A 22,850-nucleotide genomic window follows, 5' to 3' on the forward strand; every position below is an offset into this window, starting at 1 on the left:
GATGTCACTATCTCACTGGCTGTAAAACAAAACTAACTACGAGTACAAATAAAATGACCTGAACCTGAACCTAAACAATAAAAACAAGACGATAGAGGACATGTTACCATGGCTGGTAGTTCCTTGAATAGCTCAATCTCTTACTGTTTATTGCAACTTTGAGATCTGTCGTTATATACCGTTCCTCTTTGATAAATTCCGAGTGCCAAGTTTGTAACACAGGCTGTCTGTTTTAAATTGGTTGTCTCCAAGAGCAAACAGAGATAACCCTGAGACATCACTATAGCATCAGGGTTATTCTCACAAACTAGAAAAAGCCCTTTTACTGAGGTTATTCATCTGTTCTCACAGGCTGAGTTGTAACCATGACAAATAATCTGTCTGTACTGTGTAAAAAAAAACAGAGGAGAGTCCTTTTTAGCAAAACCCGCTGAGAACGGTATGACACGAGAATGCTGGATATGTTCCCTGTTACATATCAAATCTGATAAAACACTTGGTATTGTCTTGCATTTAACCCTCTCTTCTTGTAAAAACCCAGGACTCTTAAATTCTAAGCTCCAATTTTGTAACACAGGCTGCCAGCTTTAAATATGTTTTTTCAAAGACTTAGCACAGAGTGTCTCTAGTCTGTCTACAAACCCCCCAATGATGAGAAAACTCCATCCTCTCTGTCTTTTGCCTTCTCCACTTTTCAGAAAATTTGTGCTCAAACAGGCCATTTGGAGATTTTCCCTTCATGACATCACAAGGGGCAGTAACCCCTCCCCCAGGTGGGTGACACTCCCACAGCTAGGTGTTTGTTCTGCCTTCTGAGTCTGCCTTCTCACTGTAAACAATAGGACATGGAGCGAGAAAGCCCGAGTACACCCAAGCCCTTCCAGAGAGGGGGCGTGGTCAGACACAGCTCATTTACATTTAAAGCTACAGACACAGAAACAGCCTGTTCTGAGCAGGGCTGAAATAGAGGGGTTTATAGACATGATCAAATACAGGATCAGAGTGGATTTAGAACAATAAACTTCACACACATGTTTTGGAGAGCATAGAGACTATGAGAATATGACTAGGAGAATATGTGACCTTAAATATTAAAATACAGATTTTTTTTTCCCTATGGAAACTTAAATTTAAGGGTACCTCCAAGAAGTGTCTGCATGATAGACAAACTAAAAGAGAAACAGTAAATAACGAGATCTAGGCGGGGATGTTGCACTCCCACATCAACCTCATTTTTAAACACTGGGGGTTGATTTAACCCATGAACACATGAAACTGACCCCCACCGTCTGGAAAACATTTACTCAAAAGCTGGTTGCAGTGATGATGACAGTTCCATTTAATTTCCTGCTTTTCAATCTCAAATAAAGCGCTATATAGAAAAGTGTGACTTGACCAGAGACGAGTCCTTCATCTGGTTACCTTATTTTCACTTTTGCATATGTTAAGAGTTTATTTTCTCTCTCTGCTTCAGAGTCCTACATCTTTCTCTCTCTTTGATCAGTCAGGTCAGCTATGCATGACTTGGCTTTGTGTCATTTCTTCCGTATAAGAGGGCAGGCACGATAGAGCGATTTGATTATTACACAATAAAAGGTGACCTGACTTTGCCCCCATCTCGTTACTCATAATGACTGTGGCAGATCGACACTGTATGGCAGAAATCAGGAACATTTGCTTCTTTGAATTCAGCCTCTGTGGCAACCAGTGTCGGCTTAATTTATGATGCGGTGTGATCGCCCTGTTGTAACGTGTGAAGGAGCAGGGACATGATTTCTAGTTACATTAAATTGGTCTCTGGTGTGCGTCAATAAAACCACTTCCTGGGGCATTCCTTCCTATCAACGTTTTAACTTCCAACCGTCCACAGCTGAATGTTAAATAATGCACTGCTGCCCCCCTCTAAGACGTTTATACCCTTTTAAACACTGTTGTTTCTTCATTATCTGCAGAACGGGTTGTATAGATCATTTATTTTCTGCAGAGCTTAAACCGGATCCAGACTGGGTTCATTTTAAAACACAAACTGGATCCAGACTAAGTTTAACTAAGTTTAATTTCAAACTGAAACATTTTTTAGAGACCACTCAGCCTTGTCGTCATGCACGATCTTGTTCTTCTCGTTTTATTGTAGGATAGTTTGTATCCTGTGTTGTTCTATATTTGTTGTTCTGCATGTTTTGTTCTGGTTTTTTTTAACGTGTATCTAATGTTGAGTTTTAAGAGTTTTGAAGGCCCATCAAGGGACGGGCTTTTCAAATAGCTTAGGCTATAAATGCTTTAGTGTGGGGCAGCAGTTTACTTGCTTCACGTGTCCCTATACAAATCAACATGAAATAAATTCTAGAAATAAAAAAGTGTTCATCATCACAGCTCCTTGAATGTTGTCCTTGAAGATTATCTATGGCACTGTGGTATACTACTGCAGTATTTACTGTAAATGCAAATACAGGTTGCATGTGTATTCTCCTGTATTATGCATAAATACAGAATTGAGCAACATTTCTGAATTAGAGAAAAAGAAGATTGTTTAGGGAGGTAAATGTGCGGTCTGTGATCCTAATAAACAATATACAATAATGAAGGAAATATGTCCCATGTCTATTGTGTACACTGCAGCAGAATGTATGGACGGTTCTGCTGTCCAAATGCCACCTGCTAACTGAGAGCCTCCCACCAGCATGATAATAACCCCTCTGTCTTCCAGTGTGTGTGTGTGTGTGTGTGTGTGTGTGTGTGTGTGTGTGTGTGTGTGTGTGTGTGTGTGTGTGTGTGTGTGTGTGTGTGTGTGTGTGTGTATTTGTGTGTGGTTTCCAGCGTGTGGCAGAGTGAGGGATCACTGGCCTTTTGTTAAGAACTGGTTAAAGCTGCTGCGCTCATGACCTCCCCTCCTCTATCTCTCTGAAGGGAGATTTCCACTTATTACACACACACACACACACACACACACACACACACACAACCCCGTGCATGTGACACACATACACACACCATCCCTCAGACCCCTGGCAGACTTTTTGAGAATTTTGAACTAAAAATACATCTAAAAGCCACACGGGAGTCATTCCTGTGCAAATTTGTATGCAAAGGAGCGCTCCCTCTCTCTCCAGTAGTCCCTTTTTAAGTGGTCTTAATGCATATGCTCTTTCATAAACTGTGCAATCTCCATGATAGCTAAAACCTCCAAAGCTTTGAGGAAATGGCACTGATTATTAAGGGCCAAGAAGGGAGCAGCTCTGCAAGCATCCCTCGCTGAAAACATTTTAGTGCTCCTTAACTACACACTAACATTAGCACCTCTATTCACGCTTCGATATATCAATTACCTCTGCGTAATTCCCTCTCAGTCTTGCGTACATGTGCGCCTCCGTTTCCTCTAATCTAGCCGTAAGGCTTACATGTCACAGCTACAGCATGCTGTTGAAGGGGGCGTCTGTAAAACTGGGGTTTACGTCTGATCTGGTGCTTAGAATCTGCTGATGCTGGGAATAGGGCTTAACCACGGAGCCTCGCACTGGTTCAGTCAGGCTGCTGAGGTTTAGAGCGGGAATACTCTGCATTGTATGTGCACCAGAACAATTGAATTATCTCTGGAGGTAAGCAGGAGTGATCTTCAGGATCATGCAACATTCTCATCATGTATGATCATTCTGCATTCACATCATATGTGGCTGCTTAGCCCGCCACTTCCTTGTCTCCATGAGAACATTTTGAATTCTTAGTTTAAAGGTGTTATCTCAATCTGAATAATTAACTAAACACCAAACAACAGACGCGCTGTGCAGTGAATGACAAATATCCACATTAATATTAATGGCTTTTTTGATTCTGGTAGAATGCTAGATGCACTGCACTAAATTGTTACTCTGCAGATCATTAAGCACATCACCGATTGAGCATCAGATCATGGCCCATCAAGGCAGCGCCTGATTGGCTGGACGAGAAATAAGAAGCTCATTCTGTGTTCACTTCACTGTAGAATTGAAAGGTACACATTTTCAAAACTGGAGTCCATGCTTGAGTTGAAAGTGGATGTGATGTACAGAGCTACGGCCTTGAGTTAGTCTAGACATGGCTTAATTAAGTCTGCTTCAGCTATTCACTCACTGCTCGCCATGTTCATGGTCAACAGCGTTTATGCTTTTGAATCAGTTTTTTCACATGATCACATGATTACCACATAAACAAACTTGAATGGAGTCGAATATTTGAATGTGCATATTTACTGGGACGTCTTATTATCCAGAGTCATTGATGGTTATTATAACAATTTGATCATCGTACAAATTTAGCCTCCTTTCTCTTCAGGCTTCTTCAAAAATGTTGAAAAGGTACATGAAATTTTTTTTTTTACAAGACAAGTTTCCCTGCAGGCTCACAGCACACTGAGGGTTTCTAAATGCATCACAGTGAATCGTAATTAAAACCCCTGTGAGGAGTTGTTATCTGAACACCGAAAAGACTGAAATGAATACTGATGCCTGTGTACCGTATGACCTAGAAATGCAAACAAGACAAGCAGCAACGAGGCTGACTATTTCTATATTGTACATTTTAATGTCTGTAACCGCTTGCAGGGGAGGTGTCCGGGATGGGACAATTTACAGCATGCTAAAGGAACAGCAGGAGGGAAACTGTCTAGATCTTACTGTGACATGGTCCAGTGTAGGCTGATTAGAGAGTCAAAGCTAAACCCAGAATCCCTGTACAGCAGACAGCAACAGAGGATATCTGGTTCTGTTTTAAAAGACAACTGGACATTAACATATACCTTAGCTTTTTGTTCTTTTTTTATTTTACAATTTACACGGAAAATATTGACGGGTGCTACATTTGACTATTTAAAGACAGCAGGATGAGATTTAATAAGAAAATAAGAAAAATAAGACTGGCAAAGAGATAAGATAAAACACTTTGTCACTTTTAGGACACATCTGAAAATTCTTCACGAGCTTTAACCAGAGTGAGTTTTATGAGTGAGTTTTATCCACTGGAAGATTACAGGTCCAATTCAAGTCTCCTCGGTAAAATGCTTTGGAACCACTGCCTCAGAAAAGAGGACACTTGTGTGCTTATGATTTCTTTGAGGACTAATGATAGCTAGATACTGTAGTGAGCTGAAAAGGTGACTTTCTGCTTGGCTTCACCTCCAGAGAGGTATGAGAGCACATAGCTGTGAATAGATTATCACCTGTGCTTCTGTCAGGGTGCAGGTTGGCTGGCATTATTCCCCCCCCCCCCCCCCCCAAAGCCACTTCCCACGATTTTTTTCTACATCTTTCGCTACCTATTCTTCAGTTCTTACTCAGCTGTGTCTCACTGAAAGGGACCTCAGGTGGTGCTGTTGTCCTGACAACCAATAAGGGGAGCATCACAGCCAGACGGCTGGATTATCTGAGAGCGAGCGAGAGAGGCAGAGAGAGAGAGAGAGAGAGAGAGAGAGACAGGGAGAGAGAGAGAGAGATGGTGGGGGGTGATTTTCCCAGACTCTGAACAGAACCCTGCCTCTCTCCATCCCCGCTTCTGGCTGTGCCGTCCCTTTACGCGGATAGTATTACGCACCAGTGGATTATAGAGCGAGGATTCCATACGCAAAAGTATTTTAGGAAATCCCTACCTTTCGGGACTGCTCCGGACCTAAACTCATCCAGTGTTTTCGACAAGTCTGGACAACTACTCTTCACTACGCGCTTTTTATCCCTTGGAATTATAGCTGCCGAAAAAGCGCGCTCCTGTTGTGCTTTAAAATGCAAGCCGGACGCAAATCGTGTTGGAGGCAACTGCAGGCTTCTTTTTTCAGACTGCTGTGTCTTATCCCCACAGGATTCCCCGTCCGGAGTGTGGATATGCAGCGGGCGACCGACAACATCACAATCCGCCAGGGCGACACGGCGATTATAAGGTAAGAGTCCGGTTGCAACTTTCCTCTCCTGGCGCGGATGCGAGGCAGTATCCTCCGCGCCAGCGAACAGCTGCATGCTCTCCGTGCAGGATGTGGTCATTGTAACGGACAGTGTTCACTTTATAGAGAAGATATATTATGTTCCTCACTACCAAGTATGTCTCGAGTTCACTGCTAATGAAATATATTTACCACAACTGACAGTAAGGTAATGAAAGAGGAGAAGTGTTTGGATTAGAGTTGACAACTTTATCCCTATCAGCCCGAAAAGAAACCTCGTTCTTTACATGTTTTATTTAGTATCATTGTCAGACTCGGCTTGTTGTACTGACTTCATAATGCACAGTGATCCCTTAATGCCCCAGCCGTGCTTGGAATTACGCGCAGTTTTGCAGTGATGTGTCATCCTTCTTCCTTCATGGCTGGAGCACAATACTTCAAAGTCTCCGCTGTAAACACGAACAGAACACTGAAGCTGGTGACCGAGGCTCCTGTTTCCACTTAATTCAAAAAACCTCTTCGTCCTGAAACGGCGAAATGCGTCACGAAGTCCGGAGATGCAGTTTGTGTGGGAATAACGGGGATTCTAGTCTCAAGAGAGGAGGAGGAGGAGGATGCGAGGAGTCAGAGAACTGTGCTGTCTTGTTTACATTGTATGAGTTACAGTGAAGAACCATCGGTTTGCAAAACGCGTTGATTTATTCAAAGTCCGCAGCTGTTCAGTCCTGTTTGCAGCCGCATGAACGCAGAGCTGTGTCTGATACAGAGTCAGTTTCTGTGTCCACAACTGCCCCGCATCCCACTTAATCACCTCCTAGACAATGCAAGCTGTCAACTCAGTGGTATTGCGATACTGCTGCTGGGCGGATGCCACGTGATCACAGCCATGTGTCCGGTGGCAGGCTTTAAATGCAAAGGGATTTAGATGGACTTGTTATTGTAAACAAGGCGCTTCACCTCTCCCCTATTTCCTCTTCCCCTCCTCCTTCCTCCCACCTCCTCAAAATGTTCTGCAGGGAAGTCAGGGGGCATAACAGGCTGCGCACAGAACACTCAATTGCATCGATTTTTTTCCCTCCCTCTCTCCCCTCACTCTTTTCCTGTCCTTTCCCTATACTTCCATCCTGTATTTACAATCCCAGCACCTGATCTCGCCTAATGAGTGTGGGAATGTGGGATGCAATTATGGGTTTGACCTTACACACATGCTGTCAGGAAGCCCATAAGGAGACACACACACACACACACACACAACCAAACTTCCTCACGAGATCACACACATGCTCAAATCCCACACACATGCAAACAGACTAAATCCCTTTACTGGATCCCGTCTTGGAACCAGGTGTGGTCCACTCAGGTACCTGCTCATCAAACTCGTCACTTGGCACCGGGACTGTTGAACTCTCCAAGGGTCACGGCTGTTTGCTTCACCTTACAAATCCAATTGACTGTGTCTATATTCAGGTGTAAAGATCATGGCAGGCTTTGCACCCAGCCACAGTGAGATAAGAGCTCCCTGTCCAAGAACACACTCGCATCCCGAAGTTCACCATTTTTTCCGTTATGTCAGATAAATGATTCCACAATAATTATCTGTAATAATAACTCACCGAGTGTTGTAATCAGTTTGATGTTTGCGATGTATCTTGTTGGCATGAGTGATCAGTCTTATTTATTGTCCATCATGCAGCGATAAACTGCAACCCGGACCCCCGTGGCTCCCTGGAAAACACAACCATTTTTCACACCCAGTTTCCACCTGACAAATTGGATACAGAAGGAGGGGGAAGGGGTGGAAAACACAAGGGCTCAAATGCGAGAACTTTGAGCAGGGGTTGGAGGCCGTCGGCTAGTAATTTGTCGAGCTACACAGTGTATCTGATTCCATAAGCTGGGTCTTTGTGAAGGCTGGGGGGGATATTGGTGACCTGGGGGCGTAATAAGGCTGGCGCTCCTTTAGTGGAGCCTGTGGCTGCAGTCGTGACATTCATGGCACAAGAGGAGGGACGCTGGAGTGGAGGAACAGTATGTGGCTGAAACCACCGCTGTGACAGAACACACAGCAGTCGGCCTCGCTGCTGAAACGAGAAAGGAAATGTATTTTTACCAGAGCGGCCCTGAAATGTGTCCTGTTGAATAAACAAGTGTTTTCTGTTCATTCGTGCTTCAAACATTCAGATTTGCAACTCTGTTGACGCTAAATGATGAAGCCACTGTTGGAGACATTTATGTAAGCTTATGTTGTTGGAATATTTAACCCTATGAATCCAGGAAAATTAATGATATTGTGACTGTATTGCACCATGTTTAAAGATGTCCATTTTTACAGCAAAACTCATCCGTTTTGATTTTATGAAGGATACAGGTTATGTCTAATTAGGGGCGTGGCCCACCAGACTGACAGGCGGGCGCCGTGTAACAGTTTGTTAAGAGGTTTAAGACCCGCCTCAGCTCTGGCTCGGAGGTTGAGACAGCATCTCAAGCATCTCGACCGCGGGCTTCCAAAGCCCTCTTCGGTAACCAATGGGTGACTTCACTCAGGCTTCGTCCATGTTTGTTAACAGGTTATGTCGTTAACAAGAAATACATCTTCTAATTTCTTGTTATAAATTCAGACTTTTGGCGTTCACTGTTCGTGCCTCGACAAAGATGAAATTTGCGATTACGTAGAAGACGTAAGAGAGAGCGCAGCCTTAGATGTCAGCCACAAAGAGAATGAAAGGATTGCTTCATTTTCAAAGAGTCAAACATGAGGCGATTGCAGCCAGGTCAAAGTGATCTATCCGAATGAATGAATTATAAAGTTGTTATATGATTCTTTCAAATAATACTCAATTCTTTGCTGTGACAGGCTCACGCACACACACACACACACACACACACACACACACACACACACACACACACACACACACACTATAGCCAATTATTCCCAGCATGTTGTGACACAATGTAATGTTCATACAATCTTATTTTCATCCAGACTCCATCGGTAGTAAACATAAACTGAATATTGACTTATACTGTATCTCCACCAACGGTTGGTGCCTGTAGGGAGCTGCCCAGCAGTGATTCTAAATCAATTTCCACCGGCTTATTTTCTGTCTTACAAAACAGTTGTTCAGTGGAAGCTTGTTTTCCTCTCGGTCAGCCTCAGATGCAAAGATCTAGCCACCCCTTTGCCTTTGAACTCTTTTGCCTAAGCTGGCCATCAAGGGGTTAATCTCACAGAGATAATGCCTCTGAAGACAGTCTCTGTGCTGGACTGGCCTAGATAGACATTTTGTAACTGTGGGATTAAACTCTCCACACCAGTAGCAGTGGGAAAGTGTTGTAATAACGTTTCTTTGGATCCTCAGCAGGTCTTGTGTAACATGCTTTACCCAGAAGTTACCATGTAAGCTGACTGTCATCCTTCCTGTTTTAATGACCCGGAGTTCAAAGATTAACACCTATCTGACTCTAACATTGGCATCCAAGCTGTCTCCTTTCTGTATCAGGGAAGTTTTTGGAAAGACCGTATCTGGTTAAAAATGACATTTTCCCATCTGGAAAGCAGGACCGTCTTAAAAGCATGTTAAATCTAGACCGGTGTTCCATCAGCCATGTTACAGCCCTACAAGTTTGAAGTCCGTTAGTGCTTTCTCAAAGCTCCTGATATGTCCTGGAGGAGCTGCCTGTGTTGTTACATTTTTCACTCGGACTTCACCCGGAGTTTCTCCTGAGTGAGTTGATGTGAGAACACCGCAGGATATTCTCTGGAGAATTCACCTCGAGCCAATAGGAGAGGGAGTGACGTTTTAATATAGTGACTGCTGCACGGTGCATAGAATGTCTGCATGCGACCACTACAATCTCTGTGCTCGTTATTAAACGGCTGCATTGTGTTTTCTTTAACCAGGTCCGGAGAATATCCGGAGCAGTCCTCCTGAAATTAACTAGATATGTTCAGGAGTGCATATGTGAAAACGGCTACTGAAAACCACCCCATCATTAAGAGCCCCCCTCCATGACCGAGCAAAAGGGTGATGCACACAAGTGAAGTCAAAGCCTTCTCATCCTCACAGTGTGAATATTAGGAGACGAATACGAAAAAGTTGCTGCATGTTTCTCCAAGCGATTTCTGTTTCACAACCGTCGACTTTTTAATTGCTTTTTTCTGATTCCTTCACTATGCCACCATGGCCTTAAGGGGGAGGTTGCGGTGTCAGGCAAAGCCATGATAATTGACAATAGATTATTAAAGCATTGATGGCACAGTCTTTGTGATTGCTGTCCTCTGGGTCAATTATCTGTGCTGCAAAGATGATCCTGCACACGTGCATCGCCCCAGAGAATCTTTGTTAAAAAAACAAAATCCAGAACTCTGCCTTTAATTTAAGTCCGCCACATTATCTTATACATGGGAAATGTGCCACAGGCTCAGACACCACATATGAAATGATGCTTGTCTGATTCAAATTCCAAAATAACTCAACACCTTAGAATAATAGATAGTGTTTATTTTTGCATTATTAAAGCCTTAACTCCAGAACTCTGATGGCTGATGCATGTTATCCTTCCTCTGCACTTTCATTAACATGGAAACAAAGACTTTCCAGATGTTTTGTATAAACTGACATATCCTCCTCTGTGGAAAAAGCTGTTCTGCATTCCAATCTACATCTGGTACCAATCCCAGAAGAAATGTTTCGAACGAAAGCATTTGTTAAACATTACAGGGCAATGTCAAAGTTATTTACTTTCTGGCAGAATCTCTGAAAATCTAAGAAAGATGGTTTGCAAAATCTCACTGCAAACATCACTGTTCTGAAAAGGCAGTTATACATGTGTTTCCTCTATTGAATGTTGTTTCTGGTCCAGTAGTTCCCTACTTTGTCGTGGTGAACAGTTGGTTCTCTGTCAAAAATTCTATATTTTTGTAGAATCTGTAAATAGAGACGACCACCATTCTGGAGATTGGACCCGTAATCAACTTTCTTGCAGTCTCATATTCAAACAATCCTTTTCAAAGACAGTTCAAAGCTTTGGTTATGATACTGTTGGCATAGTGTCCAGACTGTAGAGGGAGGAAAGCATGGAAAAAAACCCAGATCAATTTTAGATTTCCGGGCAGAGGGCAACAGAGCAGCATGATTTAGGATTTCCAGCCCCGAGGGGGGTCTTTATTTCTCTTGTCTGCTTTAAAAGGTTTTTGTTTGGAAGTTTGGAACCTTACTCAGACTTTCTGAGTTCATCCATGTGTTCACCATGTGTTTTTTTTTGCTCTCTACTGGCACTTTATATTTCAGGCGTGTTGCCTTAGCCTGATTGGGAGTGGACTTGGAAGTCGGATTAGAGGAGGAGGAATGAAAATAGCTGAGTTCTTCTCAAAGATGAAAGAGAAAACACGACTATTACCCCAAACAAAGATGGCCCTCACCATGAAAGTACGACACAAACAGAGTGAAAAGAGAAGAGCACGATGGGTGGAATTAGAGTTGGAGGGAGGGTGAGCGAAGGGACACAGTATTAGTACAATCAGCACAGTAATCCTCTCTGTTCCAGTCTGGGCCAATGCAGGATTTCCAAATCAATTTCATTTTCACTCATGATGCTACAGTGGGAGAGCTGAGTGGCTGCCAGTAGGGTCATTATCGTCTCGTCCCCATTGTGGTTGGGGACAGAGCAGAGGTGAGGGGGGAAAGCTTCGGGGCAAGAAGACATGGGGGTTTTTGGTTGATTTTTTGCCAAATCTGCAAAGTTTTACGGAGGCTTTTGGAAGGACTATGAGTCATCAAAAGTTCCAGAGGCTTTAATCTTGCTCTGTGGAATCTGAATAATAGCCTACGGAGGCAGTGTGAAGTCTTTTGACACTGCAGATGAACAGAGCTCTGATGTTTTCATCTGAAACTCACAGTCCAAAGCGGTTCAGTAGGCCTCTTTTCAAGGCTCTTAACCAGATGCCCCTTTCAGCCTGTGGTTTGATGTTGGAAGGTTCATGCTCGGACAACATACCAGGACACTTCTGAGCTCTCCATTATGTGTTTCCAACATGCTTTTGTGAGTAACTCAACCAGGGAAGCCAGACCTAAAATGCTTTTTGATACAACTGAATATTAAAGCAGAGCTTCCCCTTAAAAGCAATTCCACTCCATTTTACCTTTGCTTTTGTTGGGCTGGCCAGACTGTCTCTAAGTGCATATTTAATCTACTCAGCAAATTCTCTCAGCCCCTGGCTACTTGTAGACCATGGCAGTGGAAGTGGAGTGGAGTGGAAGAGAATTTCTCTCCGGAAACCTCAAAATGTCAGCGTTACAGAGCTGTAGAAAATGTAAATATTCCAAAGACAACTTTGAAGTCCTCAATGTCAATCATCTTATGTTCTGTGCTGCCTGCAAACCTGCCATGTATACTAGTGTGATGTTCCATTGTCGCTTATTGGGCCCTACATTTAATGTCACTTTAATACTTTAATATGCCACTTGCATTCTGAGTACTCCTATTTATTTTAAGCATATTTTGCTGAAGAACTTTAAGCGTCTAGGGCTGTCAATTATTATTCTAAACATTCATAAGAACCTGGGGGAGGAATGTCAAAATCAAACTGTCATAAGCTGTTCAAATTCAAAATATAAAGTCTATCCGTGCATCAGGCTGTCTGAAGTATTTTGCAGTTGGATCCAGCAGGGGGCGCTCTCAGCTTAACTTGACCATTGCTGCACTCTTCACCTCAATAAATTAAGACAGTAATGTCAAAATGGGCGTGATTCAGAAGATTCCTCTCTCTCTGCAGCCCACTGCTTTGGTGGAGAGACAAAGAACCTGTGAGATACTTAGAACTCTCCAAGCTGGCTCGCAAATATTTGTGTGTACCAGAAACGTCCATGCACTCTGAACGGTGTTCTTGTCAGCAGGTAATATCATGAATAAATAGAGAGCTTAAGTTAAAATATTTGTGTTTCTGGCAAAAATCAAAAAAATAAGCCTGTCCTTCCAGCTCGCCAACAGGCTGTTGGTTTTATTGGCTCATTATTGATACAGTCATATTAAGTAATGAAAATGTTTGTGTCTGTACAGCAGTGTGGGGGAGGGGGGATTTGAATGTGTTCGAACAATAACATTTGTTCAAAGTGGTTTTATTGGGAAAACAAATGACAGCCCTACTAGCAACACAGCTCCGACTTAGGAGGACTAAATCTAATCATATCAATCTGCAGAACACAGTTTTGGGATTTTCCACCATTTGGATGATTCTTATAAACTGGTCTGGCTGTTGGGGAAAAAAACCTCTAAGCCTTGAGTAACAAGTTATCTTTCCTGCTTGTGTTAAAACTTGTCGTATATAAGACAGAAGCACCAGAAATCACAACAAATCATGTCTCAAGATAACGCATACACTCTGCCAAACTTGTATAATTGTAGTGTAGCCCTGCTTTTTGATATGGCACTCACTATTATTAAATGTTTTTGACATCCTTAAGTCCATAAATACCCATGTAAGCACAAACGGAAATCTTAAGGTCAGCAAAAAAGATCAAGAGTGTAGCCATACATCATCCCTGATATCTCTGTAATTGACAGGATAATCAGTAACACCGTGTGTGTGTGTCTTTTTTTAACTGTGAGGTATCCTCTGCACAGCTGAGCCTTGTTATTTTAATGAAGCTGCCATCTTTGAAAGTTTAGCCTTATCACTTGTGTGCCTTAGTGATTAATTACAAAATTTGTGCGACTCCTGAAAACGAACGAGCTCTTTAATAAAAGTTTACATGAATGAGCTAGTGTGCATTAAAAATCAGATCATGAAATCTGAGATCTAAAAAAATCACAAGCACCAAATTGTCATCCCTGACATGAAGTAGGAGAAATAAATAAAACGATCGGAGCTCAGTACAGTGCGAGAATCTTTCGAAGCTGGTTAAATAATTTCCAATCTCTCAGTCCGTCAGGATGAATTCAAATTAAAGCTGAAACATGTGGGCCTGAGCTGTGATGACTCCCGCCTCTGCAGCTGTAAATCCACATGGCTCTTAAGCAGATTAGAGGCCCACAGTAAGTAAAGTCCTGGATGAGCACACTCATTGTTTACTACCCATCTCTTCCAAGTTCAGCAAAAATCTGCTTACTGACCCACTGACACAGACTGGACGAGATGGCATCGCTGTGATTACAGATTGGCTTAGTGAAGATGTCATCAGTAAAGTGTGACGTGTGTTTAAAGGTATTGGGAGGATATTTATTTATTTTCCTGGTTATGAAACAGGCTCAATGTTATACTGATGCATCTTTATGACCTACAAAGATTAATCTCATCACATCATCTGAAAGAAACAGAGTAGACTGTTCCATTATGAAAATGAGTTTTTAAAGCAGGCAGTAAGAATCCCACACAAGCATGAGCAGGACAGCATCCAAAGAGAGATCAGCTGGTTTGTTTTGTCCAGAGAGGCCGCTTAAATCGACATTAAATGAAAGATGCTTTGGGTGCCGGTAGCCTAGCGGTTATGTAGTGCCCCCCATGTACGGAGAACAACAGTCCTCGTCGCAGCAGCCGTGGGTTTGAATCCGACCTCTTCCCCTTGCTGCATTTCATCCCCCACTCTCTCCTCCCAACATTAGCTGCCTTGCTTCAATGTTCCTATCCAATAAAGTCAGATTGTCTAAAATATAACTTGCTCATGACAGATTTAGTTACATTTACATACATTTGTCTGTACATCTGTATTGATAACTTTATGTGAGAGGGTGAAACGCAAACACAAGATGGACAACAGTGTTCCTGATTTGCCTACAAAGTAGTAAAAACAAAAGCTTCTGGGTAAGGTGAATAAACCAGGATAATTTTTAGGTTTCACAAAAGTAAATTATTTTTGAAGAATCCATTTCTTACTAAGTACCAAGTGAGGGAGTGTCACTTCCCTAACCTGAAGGATAGTTTAAACCAGTGGTTCTCAACTGGTCTAGCCAAAGGACCCACCGACAACTTCAAAATTGTGATATTTTTTTCAACCAATCAGATTTATTGAATGAAAAATAGTGCAGTTTAGACCTCAGATGATTGATGGAACAAAGCCGAAATGTTTTAAGGAGCGCTTCAAATACTTTTTTGACACATTTATTCCAGTCACATGTTTGGGACCAACTAAAAACGGCAATGTGGCCCACTTTTGGGTCCAGACCCACCCTTTACAACATATAGTATTTATTAAAATTGTGCTTAAATGTGTATTTTCGGCCAATTTGTGTCTTTTGCATTTAATAATAACAGAGTGATAACACTGAATTTCTCCTCAGAGATCAATAAATTATTTCTTCTTCATCATCCTTTTCTTCTTCTTCTTCTTCTTAATATATATTTAAAGTTTTAATCATTTTGCATCTTGTCAATAGCTTACCAACTGCTAAATAAACAAGTGTATGAATCCAAATTTAATCTAAAGACCTTGATCTTAGTGCTGTTTTAAATGCAGAGTTAAACCCTCTGGATACTGATGCAAGGAAAGACTGCCAATGAATGCCTGTTGGAGCCTTCATTTTCTGGGATATTGACAGAAATGTCGAGTGAAAGTGAAGATGATATGTAGCAAATGCACCTGCCAATCGTGTTATAAATCAATTTCCATTTCAATATGCAATCAGCTATTGCTTTATAACAAGGTTGAAGCTCGTCTGTTGCTATTTCTAGGGTTCTGTGCCTCTACGGCCAGGAGGATATGACACACTGCTTACAACTGTCATAAGCCCTTGTTAGATAGCGACTCAACAACAGCGCATTAGGGATGCTATTTAGTCATTGTACGGCATAATATTGGTGTCGCAGTGAATAATTTTATATGATGTGTGAACACACAGCGTTATAGTTTTCTGTTACCACCTCCAATGGCGGATCAGAGGTGGGAAACTCCCTCCCACCATGTCGCCAATGTTGGTTTACCATTGCAGACAAGACGCGAAAGGGGCCTAAATATCCCGCCTTTAACTGGTAATGAGTGGCTTTCATTTTGTGCCTCAAATTCCATAATGGTTTAAATTATATTTAACTTGATGAATTTAAGTTCAAGAGTAAACACTAATCCATACAGCAATAATGTTTTTCTTCAGTATGCAAGTTAGCGAATAAACAGCAGAACTACAGTTCAGGTGTTGTATCTCACTGTTTCATTAGAAGTTTTCCCTGAACTTATCGATGAATTCATTCAATTCAGATTGTGTTTTCAGCTCAAGTGTGTCTTTATCTTGCTCTTATTTTAAAGCTGCTGTTATTCCACCACAATAATGAACATTATAGTTTGCTAAATTCTAATTTCCGAGCTAATTGCAGATTAATACCCAAGCTTAGCCGAGTGTCCGTCATCATTCAACAATAAAGAAAGACTGTTAATGACTCATAAATTATTTTATCTTATGCTAGGAAGTTGAGCCCTGCATACAGAATATCCAGAGGATGCCATATGTTACCACCCACTCATCTAAAAGTTAGCTAAAAGTTAGTTAAATGCAACTCCAACAATACATTAAGAAAATAATGAATTTTCATCTTGATGCAACCACTGGAAATATGTAGATTAGAAATAAAGCAACAATTTGAGGCCAGACACTGTGTCATGGAAGCAGCAAGTATTACATTGGTACAGCTAATTGTTCAACATTCATACTTGGTACTTAGACAAAAACAATGCACATAGGATATATGATAAAATGAACTTGAGCTTGTACAGCCCTTTTCTCGTGTTTTGACTATCAGGTCACACCTACACATTCACACACTGATGGTAGAGGCTGCTATGTAAAGTCTCCATCAGTGGTAACTAATCCCATTGGTACACATTCATAGGTCACCAACAAAGCATCAGGAGCAATTTGGGGTTAAGTGTCTTGTCCAAGGTCACATCAGATATGTGGCTGCAGGAGCTGGGGATTGTACCCCCAACCTTCTGGTTGAGAAACGACTCACTCTACCACTTTACCACAGCTGCACAAATTTGTATCTGACTTTGGTAACCAATGCACTGTCACTTTCTGATTTGTTTCTCATGTGCAAAAAATCTGCAGCATTTTTAATGATACCTTATTCACATTAATTGATTTGATCATTCAAAATGTAAAATCTGACCCCCACCTCACCAGATAATACATGCTCCCCATGTACAAAGGCTGAGTCCATACCGCAGAACAGCTACCTTGATTCCAACTGTGGCCCTGTTCTGCATTTCATTCATTCTCTCTCCACTGCATACTCTGTCCCAATCAGCTTTCACTAGCCAATAAAGCCGAACAATAAAAACCTGAACAACCTCCCATTGCTACTCATTAGCAAGGTTTGTCTAAATTGGGGTGTTTATTGTCCCCAGGAAGATGTGATCAAACAGTTTGGTATGAAGCTGCTGTACAATTAAGCAGAAGTAGCTATGGGTGGTGATTGTAATATTATGATTCCATAAGATTCTGAAGCCTGTAATTTCCAAGTTAATGGCCAAACACGTGTGGTAAATGTCTTTTTGAAGGTCTGTATCTGTCGAATTAACTCCACCAGCATACATACAAGAAGCGCAACATAAAGTAACTGACACTCATGAACATAAGACAGATTGTTCCTGGATTTGTATCATTGCTAATTACAGTAGAAGTGATTAACATGCTAAGGGAAGGTAACCAGGGTCCGCGGATGGTAGCGCTTCTCAACGAGTGCCTTTGCCTGTGAAACACTGGACACTTATTTAGACACGTGGTTTGATGTCATGCTGGAACTTCACATTTTAAAATTGGTCTCAAACCAAAGACTGTAAATATTAAAGGACAAAGCCTGAGTGACGTCAACTATCGTTTTCTGAGGCTCATCGGCAGCAGCCACCATGTTGGAAATGCTGTCTCAGCCTAACTTTCAGTCTACCTAACGACAGTCTGAGAGCTGGAGCTGAGGCGGATTTTAAGCCTCCTGACCAACCGTTACATCACGCCCACATAGCAATCAGGCTAGCTATGCGCCTAATTGTGAAAAACTATTGCCCTTTTAGCCTTTTACCCTTTTAGGCTGTGGTGTGTATGTCACTTCTGGGGCTCTTGGAGCCAGCCTCTAGTGGACACTTGATGAACTGTAGGATTTTGCACTTCTGCATTAGCTTCATTTTTCAACACCAGAGGTTGCCTCTTGTCTCGAATGTGCATTAAATGCAACCTCAAATGATGTCATTGTTTGAGCTGATTGTCTGCTTTTGAAGTTACATATATGTTTCAATCCAAGCTTCAACATCACTATCCCATGAATTGAAGTTGATATAATAAGATTGGCAACAGTTTTAATATCTTCTAAGACAACAAGTTATGCTTTAATGTTTTGATTTTGTTCTCCAACTGTGTTTTACTCTCCTTTTCAAGAGGAGGATGGGAAAGGCCGCTGAGGCAGAGGTGTAGCAGAGTAATCAGAGTTTCTCTCTTGGCATTTGAGGAAATCAGGACGTCTCCATAGCTTCCGCTCCCTTGGTGTCCCCCTCAGATTACTTGATTGCAAAGATGTATCACTGGTTGAACTGAATCTTTGTACGGTTAATATGGTATGGTATGAGTAAATTATTTATTGCAGCATTTGCATTAACAAGAAGCAAAAAGGAGAAAGAAAACCAGCGAAGCTTGTCTCGTTCATCATTAATTATTCCCATTCATTTCAGTGTAATCCTCTTCCCAGTGGAACAACATTGTTTTCAATTACTGGACTCATTCGCTTCTCTGCATGGCGTAGGATTACCTCCAATTAAATCAGGTCCCCCCAAGTGAGTAGTTGAGGTATTGATTGCTGCTACCCCCCATTCATAAACCTCCCTCTCTTTTTTTAAGATAAAAATGTTCCATTGACCTTTAACAAATCCTGTCAGCTGCCACTTATCAGCTCGTAGAGCTCTGTGTAACCCAGGAGTACACGCAGGCTTGACTTATTCATTATTTCACCATGTTCTGCACTTAGATACCATTAGCTGAAGCCCTTTGATGCACTCACATTGTCATGGCTGTTTGTGTGTAAAATCTGCCTCATCACCTGGGGACGAGGGGTGGTGTTTGCCAGCATCTGTCTGGCAGCAGATCCAAGGCCGACAAGGTGGTAAATCATCGAACCCAATCTCATCATCACATAGTACATTTCTCATTGACATCATTGGGTGACGTCAACATGTGGTTAAACACTCATCGCCATCTGGGATGTAGATTATTGTTTTCATAATCCTCTTTAAAATAATCACAACTTGAATAGCCTTTTATTTGTCATGATTTTATTACTATAAAACCTAAAGAGACAGTCAAAGACATGAGATTACAATAGGCAAGAACAACAATGTAGACACTGTGCAGGATGTTTATTTCAGATTTAACTGTCAGAATGCTTTTGCTCTCTGCTTAATAAAAATATAAAGACATGTTCAGACTTTAAATATGGAGTATTACGATTGTTTCTGCATTAGGTGCAGTATTTACAGCAAAGATATATTGTAGGTGGTGCCATACACTAACAAAATAATTTAGTATCATGCATTTTTTTTATGGCTCCTTTATGCACACTGGGGGATGTTTCAGAGCATCCTCTGAGTATTTTTTGGCTCAAAAGATATTTATATGCAGCTTTTAAACCAAAAATTGGTCCTTTGCTCACTGTGTTCTGCAAAATAAGCATTCAGATGTCTGCAAAGTCCATTAAAGTTGTGTTCAGTTTTCAATTTGCTTAATTGCTATATCCCCTTAAATGCAGGAGTGTGCAGACATTTGCATGTTTATAGCTCTGTCGCACAATGCTGGAGGACACAATGTAATGTGCCTGAGGTAAACAGCAAACCTAACGACGAGAACCAGGTGGCCAAGTATAAATACACCGTCCCTGAGAGAGAGTCCGTCTTTCTTTGTGACTTCAAACAGAACGACACAAAAGAAGAAACCAAGGGTTGCTTTAGGAGTCCTATAAACCATTGGGCATGATAATGTCGGTTTTATTTCTTGAGGGCATCTTCATTCTAGTTTTTATTGCTGCATAAGCTACTGTTAAAAATAAATCCCACAGGGAATGGATGCTGTTGTAAATTGTGTGCCAACTATGAAGGAGTTTTTCTTTTTTGGGTTTTGTTGAGCCATTTTCACACATACACTCCTGAAAATATCTAGATAATTTCAGGACGACTGCTCTGTAGATTCTCCCGACCTAGTTTTTCACATACCTCACAACGGAAGACTTTCCTTGTCAGACGGGAGGTGGGGCGGGGGTCTCCTGACGTAAAACAACAACGCTGAAGTAGCTGACGAAGCAACAGAGTCCTCTAAACGATGGTCTAATGAGAATATTTGCCTCTATATCAATAATTTGTTTAGTTTGTCGGAATCAAAACAAACAACAAAAGAGCGGCGAACAACATACTGATGAACAGAAAGCATAATGCAGCCTTTTAATTATGTGCACAGAGAACGTTGTGGTCGCATGTATACATAATATGCACCGTGCAGCAGTCACTGGATATAAACGTCATAACGTCTATATCTGTATCAACATGGTTCCTCTGAACATCCACAGTTGGTTTGGATGTGCTCATCTTCTCATGTTTGCGTGTGTCTGCCTATCTAACCCTCATGTGAGAAGCCTGCTGCACCAGGGTTAAAAGGATTAGTAACCTCTTTGGTTATCCAATCAGCCGTGGCAGAATACAGCTAAAAGGGCGGGCATACATATACACGATGCGTCACAGCCCTAAATCATCTTCTCTGCAATATTATAATATCAAAGAGGATGCATGTTGCAATGATGCAGCTTCATTCAATGCATTTTGAAAAATATGCAATCCCAAAGATCTTGCTTCCTCTGATGTGTGTGGAGACGTCAGATTCATCCGTTGAGCCCCATAGAGCTCCGTGTGACTCACTTATAAAGCATTGATAATCTGTTTGATCCTGCATATCATGTCACACTCTGTATCACATTCAAGGGTTATATTGATAGCTTAACCCAATTAAGCACACTAAGACTCTGATATGCTTTAAAGGTCACATATTATCCTCCTTTTCAGTTTAAATACGCCTCAGAGCTCCCTTAAAAAAACATCTGTGAAGATTCTTGTTAAAAATCCACTCTGGTCCTAATGAACACCTCAACCTCAGTGTCACCCACCTGGGGGAGGGGTCACTGTCCTTTGTGATGTCATAAAGGGAAAATCGCCAAATGGCCTGTTTGAGCACACATTTTCTGAAAAGTGGGGCAGGGAAAAGACAGAGAGGATGGACTTTTCTTATAGTTGAAGGGTTTTTAGACAGACTAGGGTCCCAATATTATCAGAAAATCAGTTATTATTACTTCCATTAGGCCAAGCTGCACCTATCAACAGGCACATTGTGCATATTTATGTAATGCTATCGATATATCGCACACTCAGGTAGAACATAACTGAGCCTTTTTGTTACGGTATCAACCGAAACACATTGGTCAGCAATGTGGAACAGTTGCAGTAAGGTAACATTGCTGATTGGTTAACCTCAGGCTGTAAATATGAGGAGATATCTAGAATCTTATCTCAAGAAGCCCAGTCACAGAATATACAGTATGAAGAAGGTAGAATGTAAATATGGAAAGCTTCCTGTAGTGCTGTGTTGGTGAATTTGCTCCGAAAAGGATCTTTTGTGATACACTTTTAGTTGCTTTGCAAATGTTCCTGCATGCTCAACAACATTCCTCATTCTTCAGCTCGGCTGTTTTGACATTCAGACTTTGCAAACCAACTCTGCAGTTCTCTCTGCTCGACTTACATCCACTTCTGTGGTTCAGGAATAAAGTCGGTCGTCTCCCAACTGGTAGGTCGGGGGTTCGATCCCCAGCTAGTGCAGCCACATGTCCGATGTGTCCTGAGGCAAGACACCTAACCCCTAAAAACTTATGGACACTTTACAAAGCAGCCTCTGCCATCAGTGTGTGAATGTGTAGGTGTGACCTGTGATGTGAATGTGATTTGAGTAGTAAGAAGACTCAAGCAGTACACAAGCTGAAGTGCATTTACCATTTACTTCTACACTCTCTGCTTTCATACCCACACATTTCCCAGATTTATTTCCCCAGCCCCAAGTGAAACAGGGACAAACTTGGAAAGTCTCCCACTATGAGGCACTTATGTGAACGCACAAGTTAGGTTAGATTTCAAGGTCAGCCTTTCCTTGAAGTTTCTCAATATTCTCATGTGTGCATATGTGAGAAAGGAATTGGACTTCTGTTCTTTTCTCATAGCATAAACAAGGCCGCCGTTAGACCCTTAAATCAGATACAGACTTGTAAATTGCATCATTAAACTTTTGAATGGTTGTTGGATAATTGGACATCCTTACCTGGCCATCTCTCAGCATGAGTGGTCTAGTTTCAGCATCCCTGCCTCCCTGTATGGTCTTTTCCCCTCATTACTTCATCTCCCTCATTACTTTTCGTATAATTTGGCTCTACCTGTTTTCCACAGCTTGAGCTTTATCTCTGTGAAGTGCGTGTTTTTTGTCCACAAACATTGCTGCCTCAGGAGTTTTTCAGAGGGCCAAGATAAGGGCAAATATGCAGCAGCTGCAGAATTTATTCTCCCTTTCTTTCTGAGAGAGCAGAGTGCTTCCCCCCCCCCCCCCCCCCGGGTAGTCTCTTTTTTCTCTTTGTCCTCGACTTACTGTAGCAGTTATGGCCCGTTGCACCGGATCTGTGTCAACTCGTAGACGCACTCTGAAGAGACTTGATATGAGGAATCTATTTGTAAAGTGGGTCTTCCCAAAATTATGTCACACAGCTGTATAACAAAGACATGCTTTGACTGATGAAAAGTTGAAGAAGCAGCCCAGAAGTTACTGAAGTTTCTACAGCTGTTTTTTCAAAGATATGTGCTGTCGTGCACATCATGAGCTACCTTTGACAGAAAGTCGAGGGATTTCATTTCACATGCAGTGACACTGAACAAAACCCCAGAAAAGGCATGAG

At 41.8% G+C, this 22,850-nt stretch overlaps 1 protein-coding gene across 2 annotated transcripts in view; it reads left to right on the plus strand.

Annotated features, from left to right (window-relative positions):
* The window catches only part of lsamp (limbic system associated membrane protein), a 348,374-nt gene that overhangs the window by 152,975 nt on the left and 172,549 nt on the right, over positions 1-22,850 (plus strand). Inside the window, exon 2 of one of the 2 annotated variants that reach the window (XM_020652065.2) lies at positions 5,824-5,902. In XM_020652065.2, the coding sequence (XP_020507721.2) occupies positions 5,824-5,902 (79 nt within the window). Of the gene's footprint in view, positions 1-5,358; positions 5,903-22,850 lie in introns of those variants that run through there. The other variant, XM_065960710.1, reaches the window with a different exon arrangement.

The sequence above is a fragment of the Labrus bergylta genome, chromosome 11 (assembly GCF_963930695.1).
Source record: "Labrus bergylta chromosome 11, fLabBer1.1, whole genome shotgun sequence".
NCBI classification, from domain to species: domain Eukaryota; kingdom Metazoa; phylum Chordata; class Actinopteri; order Labriformes; family Labridae; genus Labrus; species Labrus bergylta.